Below are 19,433 nucleotides of genomic sequence, written 5' to 3'. Positions count from 1 at the left end.
TTTACCGTACTTACTTTACCGGAAAAAATAGAATAAATATTCAAGGTTAGCATTGCTACTAGATAGACCTGAAAAAATAAACATCATCACAGTTTATAAAAAGATAGCTTTATTGCACAAGGTTTTAAGTACTCTTTTTTTTTTGTTTTTTTTCCCCCCCGCTTTTGTTTGTTTTGATAGAAAAGAGAATGTAGGGTTAAACACAAGCAATTGCAAACTGAAGCAATGTTTCCCAATAAAAGTTTAAAGAACAACTGCTGGATTCTTAAAATTCTTATTTTTTATTAATGTCTGTTCAATTCACCTCTTCCCCCTTTTCTCTTTTATAACCAGGAAAATTTCAGAACATGCAACGCTGCTGCCCCTCCCCCAAAAAGCTCATTGACAAAAAAAAAAAGAAAAAAAAAAAGACCTCTAGATAAAAAAGAAAAGAAAAAAAACCTGTGATGAAGTAAAAACAGAAACGGATACAAAAATAAAAATTAAAACTATGCAACAAAATGCCCAATAAAAATCAAACTATCATTAGTTAACATTGCATGGCCCATTCTGACATGTTGTATCTGGTCCATGGATGAGGATAAAGCAGTTAATTATAGGTTTTCGATGAGTCTTCATCACGTCACCTGTACTTCAGAGTTTACATTGTGCCCCGGTTGCAAGTGAAGATGTCGAAAATAGTAGTCATTTATACAAAACACTTTTCATATGTACACAAGTCCTTTCTTATGGTGTAGAAATCATGTATAAAGGTGGAGAAAAGGCTAAAGAGGAGGGAAGGGGAGAGGTTCTGATTGGTCGACAGATGTAGGAAAAAACAGATGTAAAATATAGGCAGTATGCAGGTCAGTTTGAAAGCATGTATCATTTTAAAGAAAAATCCACCCAGTATAAATTATACGTTGTATAGCTCCAGTTATAGGCCTGGACTTATTCAACTTATTTGTTCAAAAAACATTTATTGTACGTTTTGAATTCAACGTAAAAAAAAACAACGTTGAATTATTATGAAACATGTTTATGATGTAAAAATTTTGAACTGGGTGAACGGGTTTCCATGAACAAGGTCAAAATTACCCATTCATACTCAGACATACCACTAATATTTTCATAAACGGTCCTAAAGCTGAAAGGGAAACAGTTTTCAAAGCCGTCATCGAGGTTCATGCTGTGATTCCGGGTGGATATTTAACATCTCTTCCTTTTGAAAGTTTATTTTATGTCCAAGTTTCAAACATTAGCGCACAAATAATTATTGTTCTTGTGGTCAAGCAGCTCGGTGTTTGCTTCTTCTGACCACTTTCTCCAGAGGCCACTTGGCTTGGTCCATATCTGGGCACCCAAAAGTGTCGGGGTGTCAATTCATGGAGCAGGGACCTCTTTTCTACTTTGTGTTTGAAACATGGGTAAATTTGAGCGTTTGGAAGGGTTAGCTTGGCTAATGTTGACCTTCAAGAGCTGTTGTGACTTTACCTTCTTGAGGTATTTTGATTTCAGGAAGGCCAACGGCAGAAAATCAAACCCAACATACTGCACTGCCATCCACCCAGAGCCATGCAAAGTCGTCTTGATGTTGACAAGCGGCATATAGTTTCTATGCAGCTTACCAGGTGAGTTTTAGCCAAACAACAGAGTTGTGTAGATTTGAGAAAAGCCACAATAAATTGAAACATGTTCACCCAGATATATATATATATATATATATTTAAAAGTAAAAGTCTAAAATCAATGGGATTTATTCATTTATTGCACCCTTATCAGAATTGTAGTTCTATTTCAGTGAACTTCCCAATTTATAGTGATTAAAAGTGAATTGAAAATAAATCTCAAATTTACAAAAATTGTGCGAGTCGAATAAAAACAGTAGTTTTTTGTTTAAATACAGAAATATAGCTCACACACCATTTCAGTTTGCAATTAAGATGGGGTGGAAATTTCTTTGAAAAATATTACATTCACTTTAAGCAAACCGACTGAAAATTGGAGGGAAAGCATGTTGGTTAGAAGTTTATTTCATCAATCCAATCAAAATCCATAAAGCTGGAGTAAGGAAGCCCTTATGGGAAAAAAAAACAACAAACAAACCAGGCTTTTCCAAACTCATACTTTTTCCCCGGACAAGTGTTTGCATAACTTAAAATGAAAAGGCAAGTAAATGCATCTTAACACTATGTATAGAAATCAACACATATCCATTCTTGAATTCCAAAATACATAAAAAAAATAAAATAAAAATTAAATTCTTACAGTTATCTGCAGTAATATCTGTCACGGGCCTGGAGAAAAGAAAGACAATCTGTCTGTGTTCGTTAGTTGTAGTTTGGTAGTGGCGTCCAGTCTGTGAACACAAATATTCGGAAGGTACAATACAACAAACCACAAGAGGCTCAATCACTTTATAAGCTTTTCCTTTGAACCGTTTTCTTTTTGCGACACCACACGTCCTGCACTATCTGAGACCACAATAAACCAGCAACACATCTCGCACTATATTTTCACTTTCCTGTGCTTGTCCTTTTCAAAAAAATCACACGGGAGTCGTCGACGTCTCATTTCTCAAGTCCCAGTTTCACCAGTAACTTTCACACCACTCTCTTTTCTCTCCAAGGTCTTCCATCCACAGCCGCGCTACCCGTTTAAACCTCCCGTCTTCCTGCTTCGTTATCATTTAGTGTGATGCTTCACTCGGAGCGATTGTCTTGTGATCTTTTAATATATATTTTCAATTAGAACGGCTTTTATATGTCTCTGCTCTTTATTCATATATTTGCTATATATTTGAATAGAAATATATATGTACATACTTTTTTTTTTTTGAAAACAAACATATATATGGTATCTTTTTTTCTATTGCGAGAGCCCTGATGTTACGTTTTACCGATGCAAAACTTTTGGAGCAACTCTTTTCTATGTTTTTTTTTTTTTTTTTTGGAACAATTATTGTTATGAGATTACAAACTTTGGGATAAAGAAATGAAGAATGAAAACAAAAGAAACATTTCAACCGCAAAATTAAAACTTAAATTAAAAACGTTAGAGAAACTTGATTTTTTTCTTTTAGCAAATTCTTCAGATTCTTGTAACACTTATATAATTTCATTGCCTGGTCATTTATTCAAAATCATACAAATACATTTCTCAAAAAATTTGCTGAATGTGCGCATTCAAGCTGTCACTGAAAGTTAAGAATTTCTGCACAGACGTGCGTAAAGGAAACCTCATGTTCGGTTGGTCTGTCTGTCTGGCCAGTATGCTAGCAGTACGTCACAGTGACACTGTATGAATGTGATGGGGGGAGGGGCAGGAGGAAAGGAGAGCGGATGATGGAAGTGTTGTGAAGGCGACAGTGAAATGACGGGACTGTGAACCGTAAAGGAGTTTCCTAAAGTCTTTGTCCAGATAAAAATAAAAATGACCAAACAGGACCCTCTAATGCCTTGCAAAACTATAAATACTCCTTTAACTTTTTTTCATATTTCCTTAGATGCGACCCCAAACCTGGATGTAGTTTTTAGAGATTTAGATGCGATAAACCAACAGAAAAGCAGCGTATAACTGTGAAACGGAAGGAAAACAATACGTAGTTTTGAACTAGAAAATCTAACTTGTGAATATTTCAGCTCTGGCTGCATGTTTAATGCAGTTGCTCCGCAGGGAGATCGGCTCAAGTGTCTTGCAAGAAATAAAACTTATTAGTTAAGTTCCCTCTACTTTTCTCAATCCAGCTTCCCATGAACTCTGAGCCACTTCCCTCTTCATGCAATGAAATTACACCCCAACATCACAGTTACCATTATCCACAGGGGATAATGTGTATGTGCAGTGTTAGTTTGCATAGAGCTAAATTTTGGTCTCATCCCAAATTAACCGTCTTCAACAAAGACTACCAGGATATCTTATGGCTTTCTTTAAGCAATGGCTCTCTTCTCATTCCTCGACCATTAAATGTCAAATTTGCAGAATGGCAGCTAATATTTGTCCTGCTAAAAGTGTTTTCACCCAAACTGTGAATCTTGGTAGCTTTTCCAGAGTTACCATTACGCGGGAAGCTCGTTGTAACTGAGCCAGTTTGCTGCTTCTCTGATAGATGACATGATTTGGTAGGTTTGTGGGTGTGTTGTCCTCTTTTCTGTTTTCAGATATCTCCACTTTAAACTGCTCTGAAATTTTAACCTCGCACTGTCAGTTGTTGTCCTTGGTCTTCATGTCGCTCTCCGTTTACTTCACTTCTCTAACGAGCTCCGCACCGAGTAGCAACATGCCGTCGTTAAATCATGACAAGTTCATTATTTTTCTCATTAAGTCAGTTCTGACGTAAATTGGCTCACTGGATTTTACTTGGGGGCATTAGCATAAAGCGGGTTGAATATAAATAGAAGCCACACTTTTCACATCAATATACAGAAAACAATTTTAAAAATCTGGGTATCATTTTCTTTCCTCGTTACAGTTATGCGCTACTCTCTATTGGTCTATTATATAAAGTCTCAATAAAATATTTTTTAAAGTTGGCTGTTGTGACAAAATGTGAAATAAATCAAGGGTGGTGAATACTTTTGCAAGGCACTGCATTTCTAATCCTCAAATGAAAGCTTATGGACCTTCTGCTTCATTAGCATTTTTATAACTCACCTACACCATGTTGTTAGCAACAGATATTAAATCTGAAAAAACAAAAACAAAAAAACCGACTAGAGCAAATTAAGATTAAATTGTGTAAAATTGTCAGCATCATCATTATCATTCTGTGTTTTCATAGGTACAAAAAGAAAAAAATAAAACTGGGGCGGAGGGTTTTGTTTAGTTTAGACACAGACTTCTGCCCAAGAATTCAGCATACAGATTGGTTTTAAAAAGGTCCATTGTTGGTGTGTGCCTGCCACATGTACACATATATATTTACACATATACATCCACACACACATACACGCGCACACACACACACACTCACTCACTTCTGACCTTTCCGTTACTTGGATCCTTTCAAATCGTTTCCTAGTGCACACGGGGTTATATACTTCCATCGTCTGAAAACAAACAAACCTTTTGGATAAAAGAAAAAAAAAAAGAATCTAGATTTCACTCAGTGATGCTTGACATTTTTAGCTCCTCTTTCTATAAAATCTTCCATTGCGACCGCAACGCTGGGTCATCCATTGCATGTACAAGAGTCATTCCTCTGCCTCTGATGTGTGGATCTATGATGGACTAACCGTACAGAGCCAAAGTAACACAGAGGCTGGGGATTTGTGCATACAGCAAAGGCATCCTGCCGTGGCACAATGCTGAGATATGAACGAATCTTCCATCAGAGAACGTAAAGGTTACATATCGTTTGTTTTTAAAAAAAAAAAAAATTAAAAAAATTAAACCTCAACACACGTCTTAAGCAACCTGGTTCAATCTACAGCTGTCTTGTTGTAGAAAGCAAGACAGTGCAAGTTAAAAGCATTTTGTGCATAAGTTCTGTGTACTTGCCTGAAAATGAAGATAGACTGAACAGATAAATCATTTTTGTTTTGGCAAGTGATTTCCAGGGTGATTTAAAAAATAGAAAGAGAGAGAAAGAGAGAGAAAGAGAGAAATTACACAAATATAACGGAACACAATCAGGCAGAAAGAAAGGCAAGCCCCTGTGCTGTGGACACCCAACTCTGACCCCTTGAAACAGTTGTGTTGACGGGAGCCCAACCAGCTCCCTGCAGGCTGACACAGCACAGGCACTGACGGGTAAGCTGTGCATGTGTATGTTCGTCACCCCGATTCACCACAGAGGCTCCAGGCAAACGCCGGCTGAACCAGCATTGTATTAAGAGTTACAGTGACAGGCCTCGCTAATGGCAGGCTACACCAGTGTGTAGGACTTGGAGTAGGCTCCTGACCCCCCATCCCTCTGCTTCTGCAGTCTGCCTAATCCCGAAGAGCTGCTCTCCAGGAGAGAGTCTCTGGATCCTCCCATTTTGGAGGAGGAAGAAGAGGCACCTCCAGGGGTCCCCCCCGAGGTCCCTGCTGCCCCACCGCCAGAGGAAGATGATGCCCCCCCTGCAGCAGCGGTGGCTGCGGCGGCGGCGGCACTCTGAGCCGCAGAAGCAGAGGAGCTGGGCATGGTGAGAGTCCGCTGGGGCAGCGTGGAGCTGCTGGAGCTGGCAGACAAGCCTCCGCTCCCACTGCCTCCACCGCCGCCTCCCGTTGCTCCTCCAGAGGACGCCCCGGAGGAAGTGAGGTTTGACAGGCCGGAGTGGCCCATGGTCAGAGCCTGTTGCTTCGCAGAGTCCATGGTCACGTGACGGCCCTGGCTGTGGTACGCCCGCTGGGCTAGGCCACGAATAGAGGCTTCGCGTGGTGGAACAACTGGACACGGGTCATGGTGTTCTGACTGCTTTCGGAAAAAGGGATCGGACTTCATGTACAGGGGCAGGTTGCAGTAGTCGCCTGGAGAGAGAAAAAATAAAGCTCAAATTTAACTTTAAGATCTCGCTCAAAACAAAAGGCTATAAATGTTGAATTAAAAATTATCTGAAGAAAATTCAAAAGATTTTCAGCGGCAGATTATGTTTGATTTTGGATGCAAGACTTGCTGTGGACAAACTATTTTATTGGAGTACATAATTGGACCCTTGTCGATAGAAAAAAACCTTCCTGTTTGAAAAGGCTCTGTTCTGTTAATCATATGACGTTTCAAACAATGACTGGAACATTATACTGCATTTCTGATGGTTTGACAAAACCATTTACTGTGTCTACAATTTTGGTTATATCTTTGCTTGGTATACAATCCCAAAAATCATAGCTTTACAATGATGTTTAACATGGATATGTACATGGAAAGGGTATCAAAACCCCCTGAATAGCATAGCACAGCACAGCACAGCATAGCGGGACATATTATTTTCACTTATGCATAGGAACTGTAAAATAAATGGGTAAACATTATGCAGCGGCCACTTACTCTTGGCGCGGTGTGGAATGGGCACGGCTACATTCTTGCCACGATCGTAGTCTTGGGGTTTGGGCGGCGAGGCAGTGAAACGGCAGATGCCGGGCTCTGACGGTGTGCTCATAGACGTCATACTGTCTGCGTTGTCGTTGGTACCTGTGGTCATCTGATCAGACGAGCTGTCGGATATAAAGCACTCTGTAATCTCAAATTTGGCATGTTGCAGGTGTTCCTCCAGCTTTGCGTGCTCGTAGGCTCTTGCCAGCTCTTCATAGGTGGAGGAGGCGCTCTCGGTGGACACCATGCTGTTGCGCCCCTTGTCTGTGTGTGACATAAGAGGAAAGTACATTTTGTCCAGGATTTTTATGCACTCAAGCGCTCAAAAGTCACATCCTTCCTCCACTCCTCCGCACAGTTTATTTGGTACATGTTAATGGCTGTAAGTGTCATTTCACCCTTGTACCAACCTGTGTCCTGTGAGAGGCTGGCACTGTAGCTGTCACTCTCTGTGACAGTGATGCCATGCTGAGAACCAACTGTGCGCCAGTCTGAAGTGAGAGTGCGGGCTGGCGTCGACGCCTGACACTTGGTCAGAGTCCATTGACTGGAGTAGCGGTTCCTGATGCTGTGGGCTGACTTAACACTCTTCCTTGACACTGGGTCTGGTGGCAAGCAGAAAAAACACAACAACAAAAATAAATAAAAAATGAGACGCACATATGTACAGACAGAGTTTACAGTCAAGAAAATGGATGAACATTTACAGAAAAAAACAAAAAACAAAAAAAAAACCACAGCTTAATATTTGTGAACCAATATTTGTCCCCAGTACCGTGACAAAAAGTTGATACGTGACAAGAAATTGAGCAGAAAAGCAGAAATTTTTTCACAGTCGATGTTTATACCAATTACTCTATGATAAATATGGCATTTGCACTAGAGGTTTCTGGTAAAAATGAACAGTGATGGAAAAGAACACATACTGGTTCCTGGTCTGATGTCAGACATGTCTATCAAAGGACCTGTGTTTTGGATGAGGGCAGGGTGATGGACAGAAACACCAGTGCAGAAGCTCTGAGGATTCCCAGTTTGGTTGAACTCTGTGTCTGTCACAGGAATAGTGGCCTTGTCATCTCCTACAACAGGTAAAATGAATTTAGTTCGTCCAACGCACATAGTTCCTAGTAACTTGCTAGTAAATGTGAAGCATGCACAACCTTCTCATTGTTTTTCTTTTTTCTCTCACCGATTTGCTTGATGCCTTCTTTGTCCTCAATTAGCAGCTGCACTCTGGGGATGTCGATGTGTAGCCGTGGGCCCTGAGGAGGTCCTTTCACTGGCGTGTCAAAGCTGCGGTTGTTTTTACTAATTCAGAGAAACAAGATTAGCATAAACGATCACTTGTGTCTTTCAGAAAACGCATAAAGCTGACTTTCAGGGTAAATTAAAGTTTTTTCTTTATATAAAGCTAAATGAAATGTTGGAATCTGGAAACAAAATAATGATTCTCACCTGATGAGCATCTCTGCCAGGCTTTTGGCATCTAAGAGAAGAAGAAATATAATATACATATAAATAATTATTATTTTATTTGTTAATATATTTACATAATAGCCACAAATCAGTGTGATTATTTTCTCTGTGGTTTCACGGGTCTTTTAGATGCAAATGTCTTAATTTTGTTTAAATGCACAATGGTGGAAACAACTACAAAATAGGGCCGTGACGATCAAAGTCTGTTGTTTTTGATATGGGATTTCAAGGAAGGACAGGACGAGCTAAACGAGTTGCAATTTTGATGAATTTATATCAGCTCTTTGTCCTGTTTAGCATGCCTTTTTCTGGTGTTTGTCACTCAGTGTAAAACTATGATTTATGATACCACCATAATGAAACTCTGTTAGAGCTTCTGGCTTGGGATGGCTACACAAAGACAATAAGTGGCCTACTTCTGGCTTCCCCACTGAAATCTTTGCTTGACATGACCCTGTAAAAATATCTGATTTCCTGGATCTGTGTCCTAAAGCTGGATTCAATCTCAAAAACGTCCTAGTCCATCTCTTACCAGCTGTTATTCTGAAGTCTTCAAAACCACCTACTCTGGAGTCATCTTATAAAGACTTCTCATCAGGCTTGGTGATAACACTCAGTAATATGAAAACTGTAGAATCTGCCACCACTATAAGGTCAAAAACTACAGGTAAAACATTTAAGGTAAAAAACAAAAAAGAAATGGCGAAAGTGTGACAGCAGTATTTGAGCACTTTGAGATTGCTATGGCTAGCTGTTAGCTTCTAACTACCGTATGCAGCTTATAGCCTGGGGCGGATTTCCTGTGGATTTTTCTTCTACCACCAGGGGACGCTTTAGCAGGAAGTGAATCATTGGAAGTCAAAATTGGAAATCAAGGAAGAAAGTGCTCATTTTCATTTAGAACAAGTACATGCTAGCAGCAGGCATGACGGGGAAATGCTTTCAAACTCATATGATACAGCTTTTAAGTTGAGGGCTGTCGATCTGGCACTACAGGAGGGAAATAAAGCCGCTGCACGTAAACTCGACATGAACAAAACCATGGTTCGGCGTTGGAGACGCAGGGCTCCGACAGGAGCGTCGGAGATACCAGCGGCTTATACATGTACGTTTCCATTTTCTTTTCTTCTTTTTTTAATTGTAGGTGCGGCTTATGTTGTGGTGCGCTCTATAGTCCAGAAAATACTAGGATTAGGACCTGCTTTAGGGTTTTCTATTAGCTCCAAACCAAAGGGCTATTTCACAGTTTTTAATTAGTTTGATCACTATTTGATCATCTCCAGTTCAAAATGTAAAAAACTGAACTGGATAATCCTACACTGTCAAAACATTTTAAGATGCATGCAACTTGCAGTATATTCATTATTTGTGAAAACAGCAAACTAAGCAATGTGAAAACTTCCTGGCATTAAAACCACCTTGGAATCAGTTACTGAATACTGAAATGGACTGAATAATACTACAATAACTGCAAATTCTGTGGTTTTTCTATGTTTCTGAAAACATTTTATAATGCCCCCCAAAAATATTGCTGAAATCCCACGAGAGGAACTCAATATTGCTGCAAAAATAATATTAAATTAAACTGCTAAGGTAAGACGTGAACTGCTTAGAACATTGTATCGGAATCTCACTCTGCTTTACTTTTATTGTGTTTATGCGTTTTCTCTTTTCTCACAGAGTCTCTTACCTCGGAGTCTCTTCAGCCTCTTCTCTTTGCGTTTCTTGCGAATAGCGACAAACAGCAGCGCAACCCCAAGAGTCACCAGAATCACAGGACAGCCGATCGAAAACAGTTTCTTCACATCATCGTTTTTTTCCAAGGGGGACTTGATGGGAGGAATGGTGCCTGCATACAACCAGGAGGAGATTGGCAATGGCTTCTTTGTGGCTGTAGTATTTTAGGTCGTATTGTTAAAATAAAATGTTGACCACCAAAGATAATCACTCAAAGCAAACAAAGAGAAAGAGTATCTACTCACTGCCATCGTAGTTTGGTGTTGAAAACTGAGAACTCTGGTTGCCACAGCCGGCACTGTTACATGCCTTCATCTTCAACTCATACCACGTGCCTTCACGTAGTTCTGCCAGAAACACATCTGAGGTGGCGTTGGTGCGGACATGTTGCCATGTCCACATACCTGTACAAACGCAAACATTCATCTCCAGTTCGTTTTATTTTACTATGGGGAAAACTGTCAGTAAAGGCTGCACGATCTGGATAAATGTTGCATCCTTATAGATTTTTTTATTTATTTTTTTTTAAAATCAAGAATATATTTAGTAGTTTAAAAGTGAAGAACAAATGCCCCACCTTTTGGTCTGAATTCCAGTGTCATTGAGGTGATTGGACAGCCTCCGCTGGCCCAGCCCTGCAGGTTGAGGCGAGCGTGGGTGGAGTTGACGTAGGTGAAGATAGGCTGGTCCTTGTTGAACTGAGGTTCTGAAAAAGCAAAACACCAAGATGGATCAGTTTATATTTGTTTATTGGTATAAATATCCTCAGTTATTATGGCATAGAATGTACAATAGCATTGGTGGTAGATTAAGTATTTTTACAACTAAGAGAAATCTAAGAATCCAGTGCCTCATCCTCACCAAGTGGCCTTTCAGCGAACGTCGATAAGGGACTTGTCAAATACCAAACTTCAGCCAGTATCTTCACAAGGTCTCTTGCTTTTGCTATGATATTAAGTCACCTATTTTGCATCACAACATGTTCATCTCCTGAACACAGACCTTGTCTCCATCCTCAAGTCTACAGTCTGGGCATTCCTGTGATGTTTAAACTTTAGTGTAATAGTTTGAATAAAAATGTGGCACCTTTAGAGATGAGGAATTTGTCGTCAAGGACGAACCAGACATGACGAGGTTAATTTTTTTTCTTCTTAATAACATACCTGATTTTTTATTTTTTTTTATTTCCCCCATGATGGATCCAAAGGAAGCTAAGATGTCGCTTAAAAATACATCCACAGTGCCCCTCTACTGCACCTTCCTCCAAGTCTGCACTCCATTTCTGTCTGTCTGACAGAACCTCGTTAATGGTATTCTTTTTAAATAACGCTTTGATAGCTTAAATAATAGCTTTGATATTTAGTGCATCGTTATAACCTCCTTTAAAGTCACTGTGGATAAAAGCATCTGCGAAATGTAAAAACATAAATTAAGTAATCGAAACAGTTACGGCATCGTCATCTGGGTGTTCAGAAACTGTAAAATATAGCAATCTTGGTGAATCTCAACTTCTGGCTTTTACTAAATAAAAAAAAAATCTCCATCTCATTATTCTGACACAGAGAAATAATTTGTGATCATGATAGCTGCTCCACAAGAGGAAGTGTTTAATTTTAATACAATGCAAGTAATCATCTGGTTTCAACTACACAACTGTATATATTCAGTTCTAATTAGTTTATTGATTATGTCACTGCAGAGTATTTGCAAACCTTGGCTCTGGTCAGTAAATTACACCTGTTTAATCGTCTCCTGCTCTCTTTTTTTCACATAAACTGGGTTTTATTCCCAGCAAAGCCGTTCACTTATTTCCTCACTGAAGTTGTCAAAGAAAAATTAGTCCAACTTTGATAGAAAATGTGCCTATTAGGACGACATTTTTCTTAATCACGGCCACCGTCGCTGCTATATGAAACCGGTGTTTCTTGATACGACATCTAAGCTGTACTTGGCGATACTTACTGTAATCTAAGCAATGGTAAAAGAGCAAAGTCATAGGGACTGAATAAATTAGGCTGCAGTTTTACTCCTGTGCTCACCTCTGCTGAAAACCAAGTTACTATAACACTTTTAAGTTCAAAGTTCTCGAAAAAGTCCAGTAAATGTTACTGTGAATACCCGAGTGCTTATTTATGTTAATTATAATAAAGTTTGTTTAAAAATAAGTAGAACTTTAAAACTAAAGGTACATGCTAAATACACGATATCCCAGCTTTTAAATGGGATCTCCGTTCTTTTTTTTACCATGATATTGTTTCCTCTTTTATATGCCTGTTGTTAATGTTGCTGCAAATGTTTTAAATTCAGCTTTTTCTGCCCCTACCTCGCCCGTGGGTCTTTGCCTCAATGATCTCGCTGATGCGTCCGGCTCCAACGCTGTTCTTGGCAGCCAGCTTGACTTTGTACCAGGTCCCACAGCGCAGGTTCTCCAGTTTAAACGAACGCTCTGATGAACTGATGAAAACGTCTTTCCATTCTTCTGTGTTATCTACAGAATACTGTAGCACAAAGCCTAGACGGAAAGAAAGACAAACACTCGTAATGATCCTTGTTCTTTTGCACCCGAGTCAAAGTGTACATCCACATGAACAACATAATAATTTAATGGGAAATTCTAACAGATTTGCTTAGAAATGCATAGAAAAAGTAGGGGAATTAGTTATTCTGATCTGATTATTTTTACATGACAACTGCATTTTATGAGGGGTGTGTGCAGTTTTAAGATCTGCTAACTACGATGACTTTTGAGTGCTTTGTTGCAGCCCCTTCCAAACGTGATGATGTTGGTACCTTTACTGCCCACCAGATGGCAATGAAAGACAACCCTTTGCTTTCAGCGAAGTCCAAATAGACAGAAAGTGTTGCTGCTTTCCATCTACGCCGCCATTAGTTACCTACAAACCCAAAGCCTGGGATGGCGCTGACTGAGCATCTATGCAAATGCGGGTTTGCAATATGGTGACTGTTTTTATAATCAGCTTCCTTGCAGAGCCAGCTCCCTCCTGCTACGGGAGTATTTCTATCTATCCTCTGTCGGTCTTTGCCTCTTCTTCCTCTGTGTGCAATTATGCATATCTGAATGTGTCCACTCTGTATTTTAATCCTTTGTACTGTCTGCTTTCCCCTCATTTTCTTTTTAACAGATGGTGTGGCTGAGTCCGCATTGGTTACTACGCAAAATTTGAGCTGCGTTTTGAAGTTTTAAAGTCTGCCACAGAACAGAATGGCACAGCTACAAAGCTGTAATAATGCAAGAAGACACTAACTTAAAACCGATTTTGATATAATACTGATTTTGCCACCTTAAAGTATTCGTAAATCTAGTCCTCAGTACCTTTTCTTCATCATTCCTGTACGAACTGAACGGAAAACTCAGAACGAGCATAAATGTTTACTGTTGCCAATTTAGCATTAATGCAGAAACGTTTGTTTATGGGAACCTTGAGCATTGCCTTGCACAGATGGCCTTACAAGCAGGCAGGCATTCTGGTATTCACAAAAGATATACAGATGGGATTATGCATATATGCAGCACAGAACGATGTATGCAAATACCAGAATGTGGAGAGCACCATTATTTGAAATACAAAACTGCACGTCCAGCACACTGTTTTTATTGCTTTCCATTTGGCTGGCTGTGGCACATTGAATGCACAAGACTTTTTTTTTTTTTGTTCGTTTGCTTGATTTTCTGAGGATTTCTTGCAGGTTGGTTACTGGTATGTAAAAAAAAAAAAGTGTCAGATTTGGGTATGATAAACACTCAATGAAATCACTTTTGAAATCTAATTTCTTTAAAGTTCATCTTTTTTATTATTATTATTATTAACAAATACTGCACAAAATTAAACCCTGGACAAAGTCATACACGTTAGAAAATGACCGCACAGCTGATGTTTGATGTGTCTTATAGGTAATAACTGCAGCATGAAATCAGACAGCTGAATCTGCAACGCTCCCACCGCCCCCCCCCCATCCTGACAAATGGGATGAACAAAGACAGCAGCTGAAACTTCATTTGCATGCATGCCCATTCAGCCACACACACTGCAGCCTTCCACACAAAGAGATCACCAATAATACGATAATCAGATAGGCACACAGTCAACAGGGAAGCATAAAAGCAAGACAACATTCAATGAATTGACAGATCAAAACGAACACTAAAAATATGGCAGGTAACAAAAAACAAACATCAAAAGCAAACAGTGATGTACAGAAAGAAGACGGTAAGAATTTAGTGGTGACTTTTTCATCAAATATGATCAAAAAGGTACTTATTAAGTAATTAAATTCATATATTGTACACAGTAGATTCATCAAACGGAGCAATACATTTCAAGGGTTTATTCCTGTTAATTTAAAGAATAGGGCTTGAAGGTAAAGAAAAACCAAAATGCAGTTTCTCAGAAAACTACAATGTTACATAGCATCAACACTTAAATTGCAAAACTGTCAGCCTTCTGAACAGCATGTCTGTGTGCCGGACATTAAAGTGCCTCTGGAAAGTATTTACAGCTCTTCGATTTTCTCACTTTTTGTCATGTTGCAGCCTTGTTATTCAGGAGTGTATAAAGTCAGTCTTGAGATGTTTCTGCAGTTTAAACGGCGTGTACCTGTGGTCAATTCAGCTGATTGGACTTGTCTTGGAAAGGCACACCTTCCACAGTTGAGAACAGGTCAGAGGTCAAACACCAAGCATAAAATCAAACAAACTGTCTATGAACCTCAGAGGCAGGTTTGTCTTGAGGCACGAATCTGGGGAGGGATCCAGAAATATTTCTGCGGTTTTGAAGGTCACAATGAGCTCAGTGGGCTCCATCGCTGGTAAATGGAAGAAGTTTGGGAAAAACCAGGACTCTTCCTAGAGCTGGCTGTAACGTAGAACAACCACTCCTTAACAAAAGGAGCATGATAAAGTATTTTTGAGTTCAATTGAATTAGAAACCAGGTGCGATTCCATCTCCAGACCACCAGTGAAGCATAGTAGTGGCAGAATCATGACATAGGGATATTTTATTCCTCTGAAATGAAGCTCTACGCAATGAAATTCACTTTCTGAGGTGACTGGCAAAATATATTCCTCCTTTATGCAAATTTACATTCTTTGAGATGTAACGGTAAACCAGGCCAGGGAAATGAGAAGGAGGAAAAGTACTCCGAAACTTATAAAATTGTAAGAGAAAGAAAATGTAAATCTACATAAAAAAAATTCCAAACTACAACCAAAGTGAATTAAAACTAAATGAATTAACTAAAACGGTAAGAGATGAGGGGGGAAAAAAAGCAATAGAGAAATGGTCAAAAAAGAGAAAACAAACCTGAAGCTAGAAGTTCAAGCAACAAGAGATCCTAACATGAATACGTGAAAACGCACAGTAAAGTCAAGTCTCATCTCTCTCTCTCTCATTAAGCCAGTCTGGTGTCTTGACTTGTCATGTCAGCTGAATTTATCTGATGTTGGAACAACACAAAGAAACCCTTCGTTTTACTACAGCAACTCACCTCTGATGGAGCTGCCTCCATTGTCCCCTGGAATCCAGGCGAGGGTAATGGAGGAGGTGGAGGTGGTGGAAACGGTAAGACGAGGCTGATCTGGAGGGACTGCGGAAGAGCGTAGAGAGTTCAGAGCTTATTCTTCCCTCCTCTGGCAGAATCATGGCTGCTGATGAATGGCTTGTTGAACAGATTCTTTTTTTTTTTTTCGTGAATGCCACTTGCTGCAGCTGAACCAATATTCTCATACCTTGCACCAAAAGGTTGACTATGATGGTGTCGAAGCCCAACGTGTTGGTGGCTGTGCAGGTGTAATAACCAGAGTCTTCAGCTTTGACGGAGCGCAGCACCAGCGTCCCATTGGCCAGAATGAGACGCTGTCCATCGAGAGACACTGGGATTGCTGTGTCCTCACTAACAGAAGTGAAGAAACAATTACTAAAGAACAGTGACAGATACACATAGTGCATGGGAGGGATGGTCACCTGTCTTTGGTCCATTTGATGGTAGGTGTTGGTTCACCTACGGAACTACAAGGCAGACGCACCTCCTTCATCCAGGGAGTGGTTACCGTACCTCCGAATGAGAGGATTTTGGCAGGGGCTGATCAAGGGAAATGGATTCAAATGAAAGAAATACATAAAATATATTTAAAGAAATAGCTTGAGGTGACTTGAATCTAACATACAAAAAGATGTGCGAATAGCTTTATTAAAAAAGTAATCTCTTTTGTAAGCAATTGGTATACTCAACTATTTTAATTATTCTGCTGCCATTTCTTTATACCTCAATTAAAAGCACAAATAAGCTTGAAAAAAAAAGTCATCTTTCATTTTGGTACCATAAACCCAAACATAAAAATATTTGCATATATTTACAAAGTTAAAATAAATTGCATATTAAAGAATAACTATTTTTTTATTAGTTGGGCCACATTTATTGGTTCTCCTGTTAATACTTTGTGCAGCCTTAATCTGGTAACTTTGTGTGGGATGTGTGAGCTAATAACTTTGATTAGTATAGTCATTTATTAATTTAAGCACATTTCTTAATGTCCTTAATGTAATGGTTGCATTTTTTATAAGACATGTTTATTAAAAAAAATTATGCAGGTGTAATGAGTGATAAATTTATTTATTTTACTTCAGGAATTTGTACACATCTCTACCGAGGTTACAACTGCATGTGGAGGCTCGGCTACGATTAGCAAACAATTCTCTAAAATACTAAACACCCTATACGGGTCCCATCAATACAATGTCATTTTTAATATCATCAAATATATAAATCCCTGGATAAGTATAAATCAATGTCTTTTCTTTTTTATTTGTTTGATGAGCAGACCTGTCTCCACAGATAGTAATTTTTTTATTTCCTGTGATTCATAAGAAAAGCAATTTGACTCAAATGTGATGTTATCCATAAAAAAATGATGATAAGAGAGGACAAATAGGGAGCATAGAGGACACAAAAAACATCCTCTCTGGTTGTCACATAACCTCTTTTTTTTCAGTGCTACTCCACCACCTGCTCTCTCTTTTTCTTTCCCACACTTGGCGTCTAAATGGTTGTGCTCTAGTGCACTTATGTTAAGGTTAAATTAGGTATCGACTGTTCTAGCCTGGAGGACACTGATTTTTTTTTTTTTTTTTTACAGCTGCTGATCAGATGAGCCCGGCACTCACACCAGCAAACCTTTGCCCTCAGAGGTCAGAAGGATGAGCGGATGAAGAAAACGGACAGTTCGTTCATACAACTTTTTCCACCTTTGAACCCGAAAGCCTATTGATTAACAGTAACTGACGCGCTCATTTCCTAAACACACCGCCTCCATCTTGTTTTGCTTGGGAGTTTTCTCCACTCCTGTTTAGTCATTTTCTCTTTCCCCTTTTGCCTTCCTCCTGTTGTCTTTTCCTGCTGTCTGCCTCCCCTCCTGATCGTCTCCCTGGCTGGAGGCATTTTATCTGGTGCACTCTGAACTCCAAAATCAATAGCACACCTCTGTGAAGTCTTAACAGGCAGCAGCACAGAAAGAATCAAGAGAGAGAGAAAAAAAAAGAAAAACCTGGATACAGTGAGCCGAATAAGGGGCAAAGTGAGAAGAAGGTGAGTGATATCAAGAAAAAACATCCTTCAGGAATCGTTGCTTTTGTTTCTAACAAAGTCAGCAAGAGGTTTGAAGAGCAGCAACTACTCCAGATTTAATAGTGTCAAAGTGCTTCATGAGAATGAAAGAAGATGCAAGCAGTAAGAATCAATCAACACAGTCGACTCAAACTAAATGTGTCAGAAATTGCTTTTAACATGACTTTTTTAAAATCTTGTAAAAGCACCAGATAATGACAACTTGTCTTTCAAAAGTACCACATCTGTTAATAATGGACGACATGGCTACATCATTTGAAAGTCCTCCCCGAAACATGAATTACGTAAGAGGCGATGATGTTTAAAACAGAGAAGCCCTTTAATTTAAAGAAAAAAATGAAGTTATTAAATTTTTCAGACTTGGGATTGAAAGAAAGCAATGGAGCAAGACCTCTGTCAGTATCAAGCTGGTATACAGATTAAAGTCCTTTCAACGAGATGCTGGAGAAAGTTCAGAATGAACAGAGTTTAAATAACGTGGTGGAGCACAGTTCAGTACTGACCCTCACTTTTTTGATGCTGAAAAGAAGGCTGCTACACTTTTCCTTAGATGTGAAGGAAAACAAACTTGGCTCTTTGGTAATATCTTTGGTTATGAATAACATGGACACTCATTTTCACAAGCTATAAGAAGCATGTATGTGAAGCAGGCAACAGAAGACAAACAAATTACAAATATCAGATTTTTCTGTGTTAGTCTATAAACAGCAGAAAATACCTTTTTTTCCTAATTATTTTGTTATATAGCCATTTGAAAACTAAGGCTAAATTTAGTTTATTACATTTTATTATTCACTAAATATCACAATAAAACAAAAAAAATGTTAGAAATAAACTAGTTACTTTGTTATGCAATGTTAGCATCAGTCACCAACTTATTTTTCTGCTTTAAATAAAAGCAATAAAATCATTTTGAAAATTTTAGTTGTATATTTGTGTAAATACTCTGATACCTTGAAAATGAGTTATTTCTACTTACGACACCACTAAAATATTCCTACGTTGCTTGCCATTAGGTGGAACGTGTTGTGACTGAAATCTGTAAATATGTTTAGTCGTCGTCGTCATGGTGACTTAAAAGGGCTCACCCTTTGCAGCGGGCTCCACTGTAACTTTGTCGCTGATGTTACCGCGGCCGGCAGTGGTGACAGCAGCAGCCCAGATCAGGTACTGCTGCCGGTGGTTCAGGTGGGTGATGCGGTAAAGAAGAAGTTCTGGGTTGGCTTCATACTCACTTGGCAGCTGAAAGAAAGCAGATAAATCAAGAGGTCAAACATGATGGACAAATCTGGTAGCGTTAAAAAATGGTTACTTTGTTCTGATACTCTGGAACTGGTCTAGTAAAAAATTAAAAAACAAAAAGAGAGAAAATAATCGAGGCTTATTTTCAGAGATAAGTGGATCTATCGGATAAGTGAGATGTGTAACTGGTTTTAGTCTCTCCTGAGCTTTAGGGTTCGTCTCTACTGGGGCGACTGGTTCTGTGGGAAGAGTAGCTGTCTGTATCTGAACAACACTGAGCCCCAAGTGGCTTACTGATCTCTGTATGTAGATATATAGCTTTAAATTAAATTGCTTGAAGTGG

At 39.1% G+C, this 19,433-nt stretch overlaps 1 protein-coding gene across 1 annotated transcript in view; it reads right to left on the bottom strand.

The window, feature by feature from the left end:
• Positions 1 to 86: 86 nt before the first annotated feature.
• Positions 87 to 19,433, bottom strand: part of dscaml1 (Down syndrome cell adhesion molecule like 1) — a 117,785-nt gene continuing 98,438 nt past the window's right edge. Inside the window, exons 22-35 of the mRNA XM_088011953.1 lie at positions 18,937 to 19,090; positions 16,189 to 16,306; positions 15,954 to 16,117; positions 15,713 to 15,811; positions 12,531 to 12,719; positions 10,785 to 10,913; positions 10,453 to 10,611; positions 10,161 to 10,319; positions 8,450 to 8,480; positions 8,184 to 8,302; positions 7,921 to 8,073; positions 7,405 to 7,599; positions 6,950 to 7,258; positions 87 to 6,432 (exon numbers count right to left, since the gene is read on the bottom strand). Of these exons, the coding sequence (XP_087868079.1) occupies positions 5,846 to 6,432; positions 6,950 to 7,258; positions 7,405 to 7,599; positions 7,921 to 8,073; positions 8,184 to 8,302; positions 8,450 to 8,480; positions 10,161 to 10,319; positions 10,453 to 10,611; positions 10,785 to 10,913; positions 12,531 to 12,719; positions 15,713 to 15,811; positions 15,954 to 16,117; positions 16,189 to 16,306; positions 18,937 to 19,090 (2,565 nt within the window). The 3' untranslated portion in view covers positions 87 to 5,845. The remainder of the gene's footprint in view (positions 6,433 to 6,949; positions 7,259 to 7,404; positions 7,600 to 7,920; positions 8,074 to 8,183; positions 8,303 to 8,449; positions 8,481 to 10,160; positions 10,320 to 10,452; positions 10,612 to 10,784; positions 10,914 to 12,530; positions 12,720 to 15,712; positions 15,812 to 15,953; positions 16,118 to 16,188; positions 16,307 to 18,936; positions 19,091 to 19,433) is intronic.

Source organism: Poecilia mexicana, unplaced genomic scaffold (genome assembly GCF_051168715.1).
Source record: "Poecilia mexicana isolate PSO_F unplaced genomic scaffold, ASM5116871v1 scaffold_13, whole genome shotgun sequence".
NCBI lineage: Eukaryota > Metazoa > Chordata > Actinopteri > Cyprinodontiformes > Poeciliidae > Poecilia > Poecilia mexicana.
The sequence above is the reverse complement of the archived record's forward strand: the minus strand, read 5'-3'. Positions and strand labels throughout refer to the sequence as shown.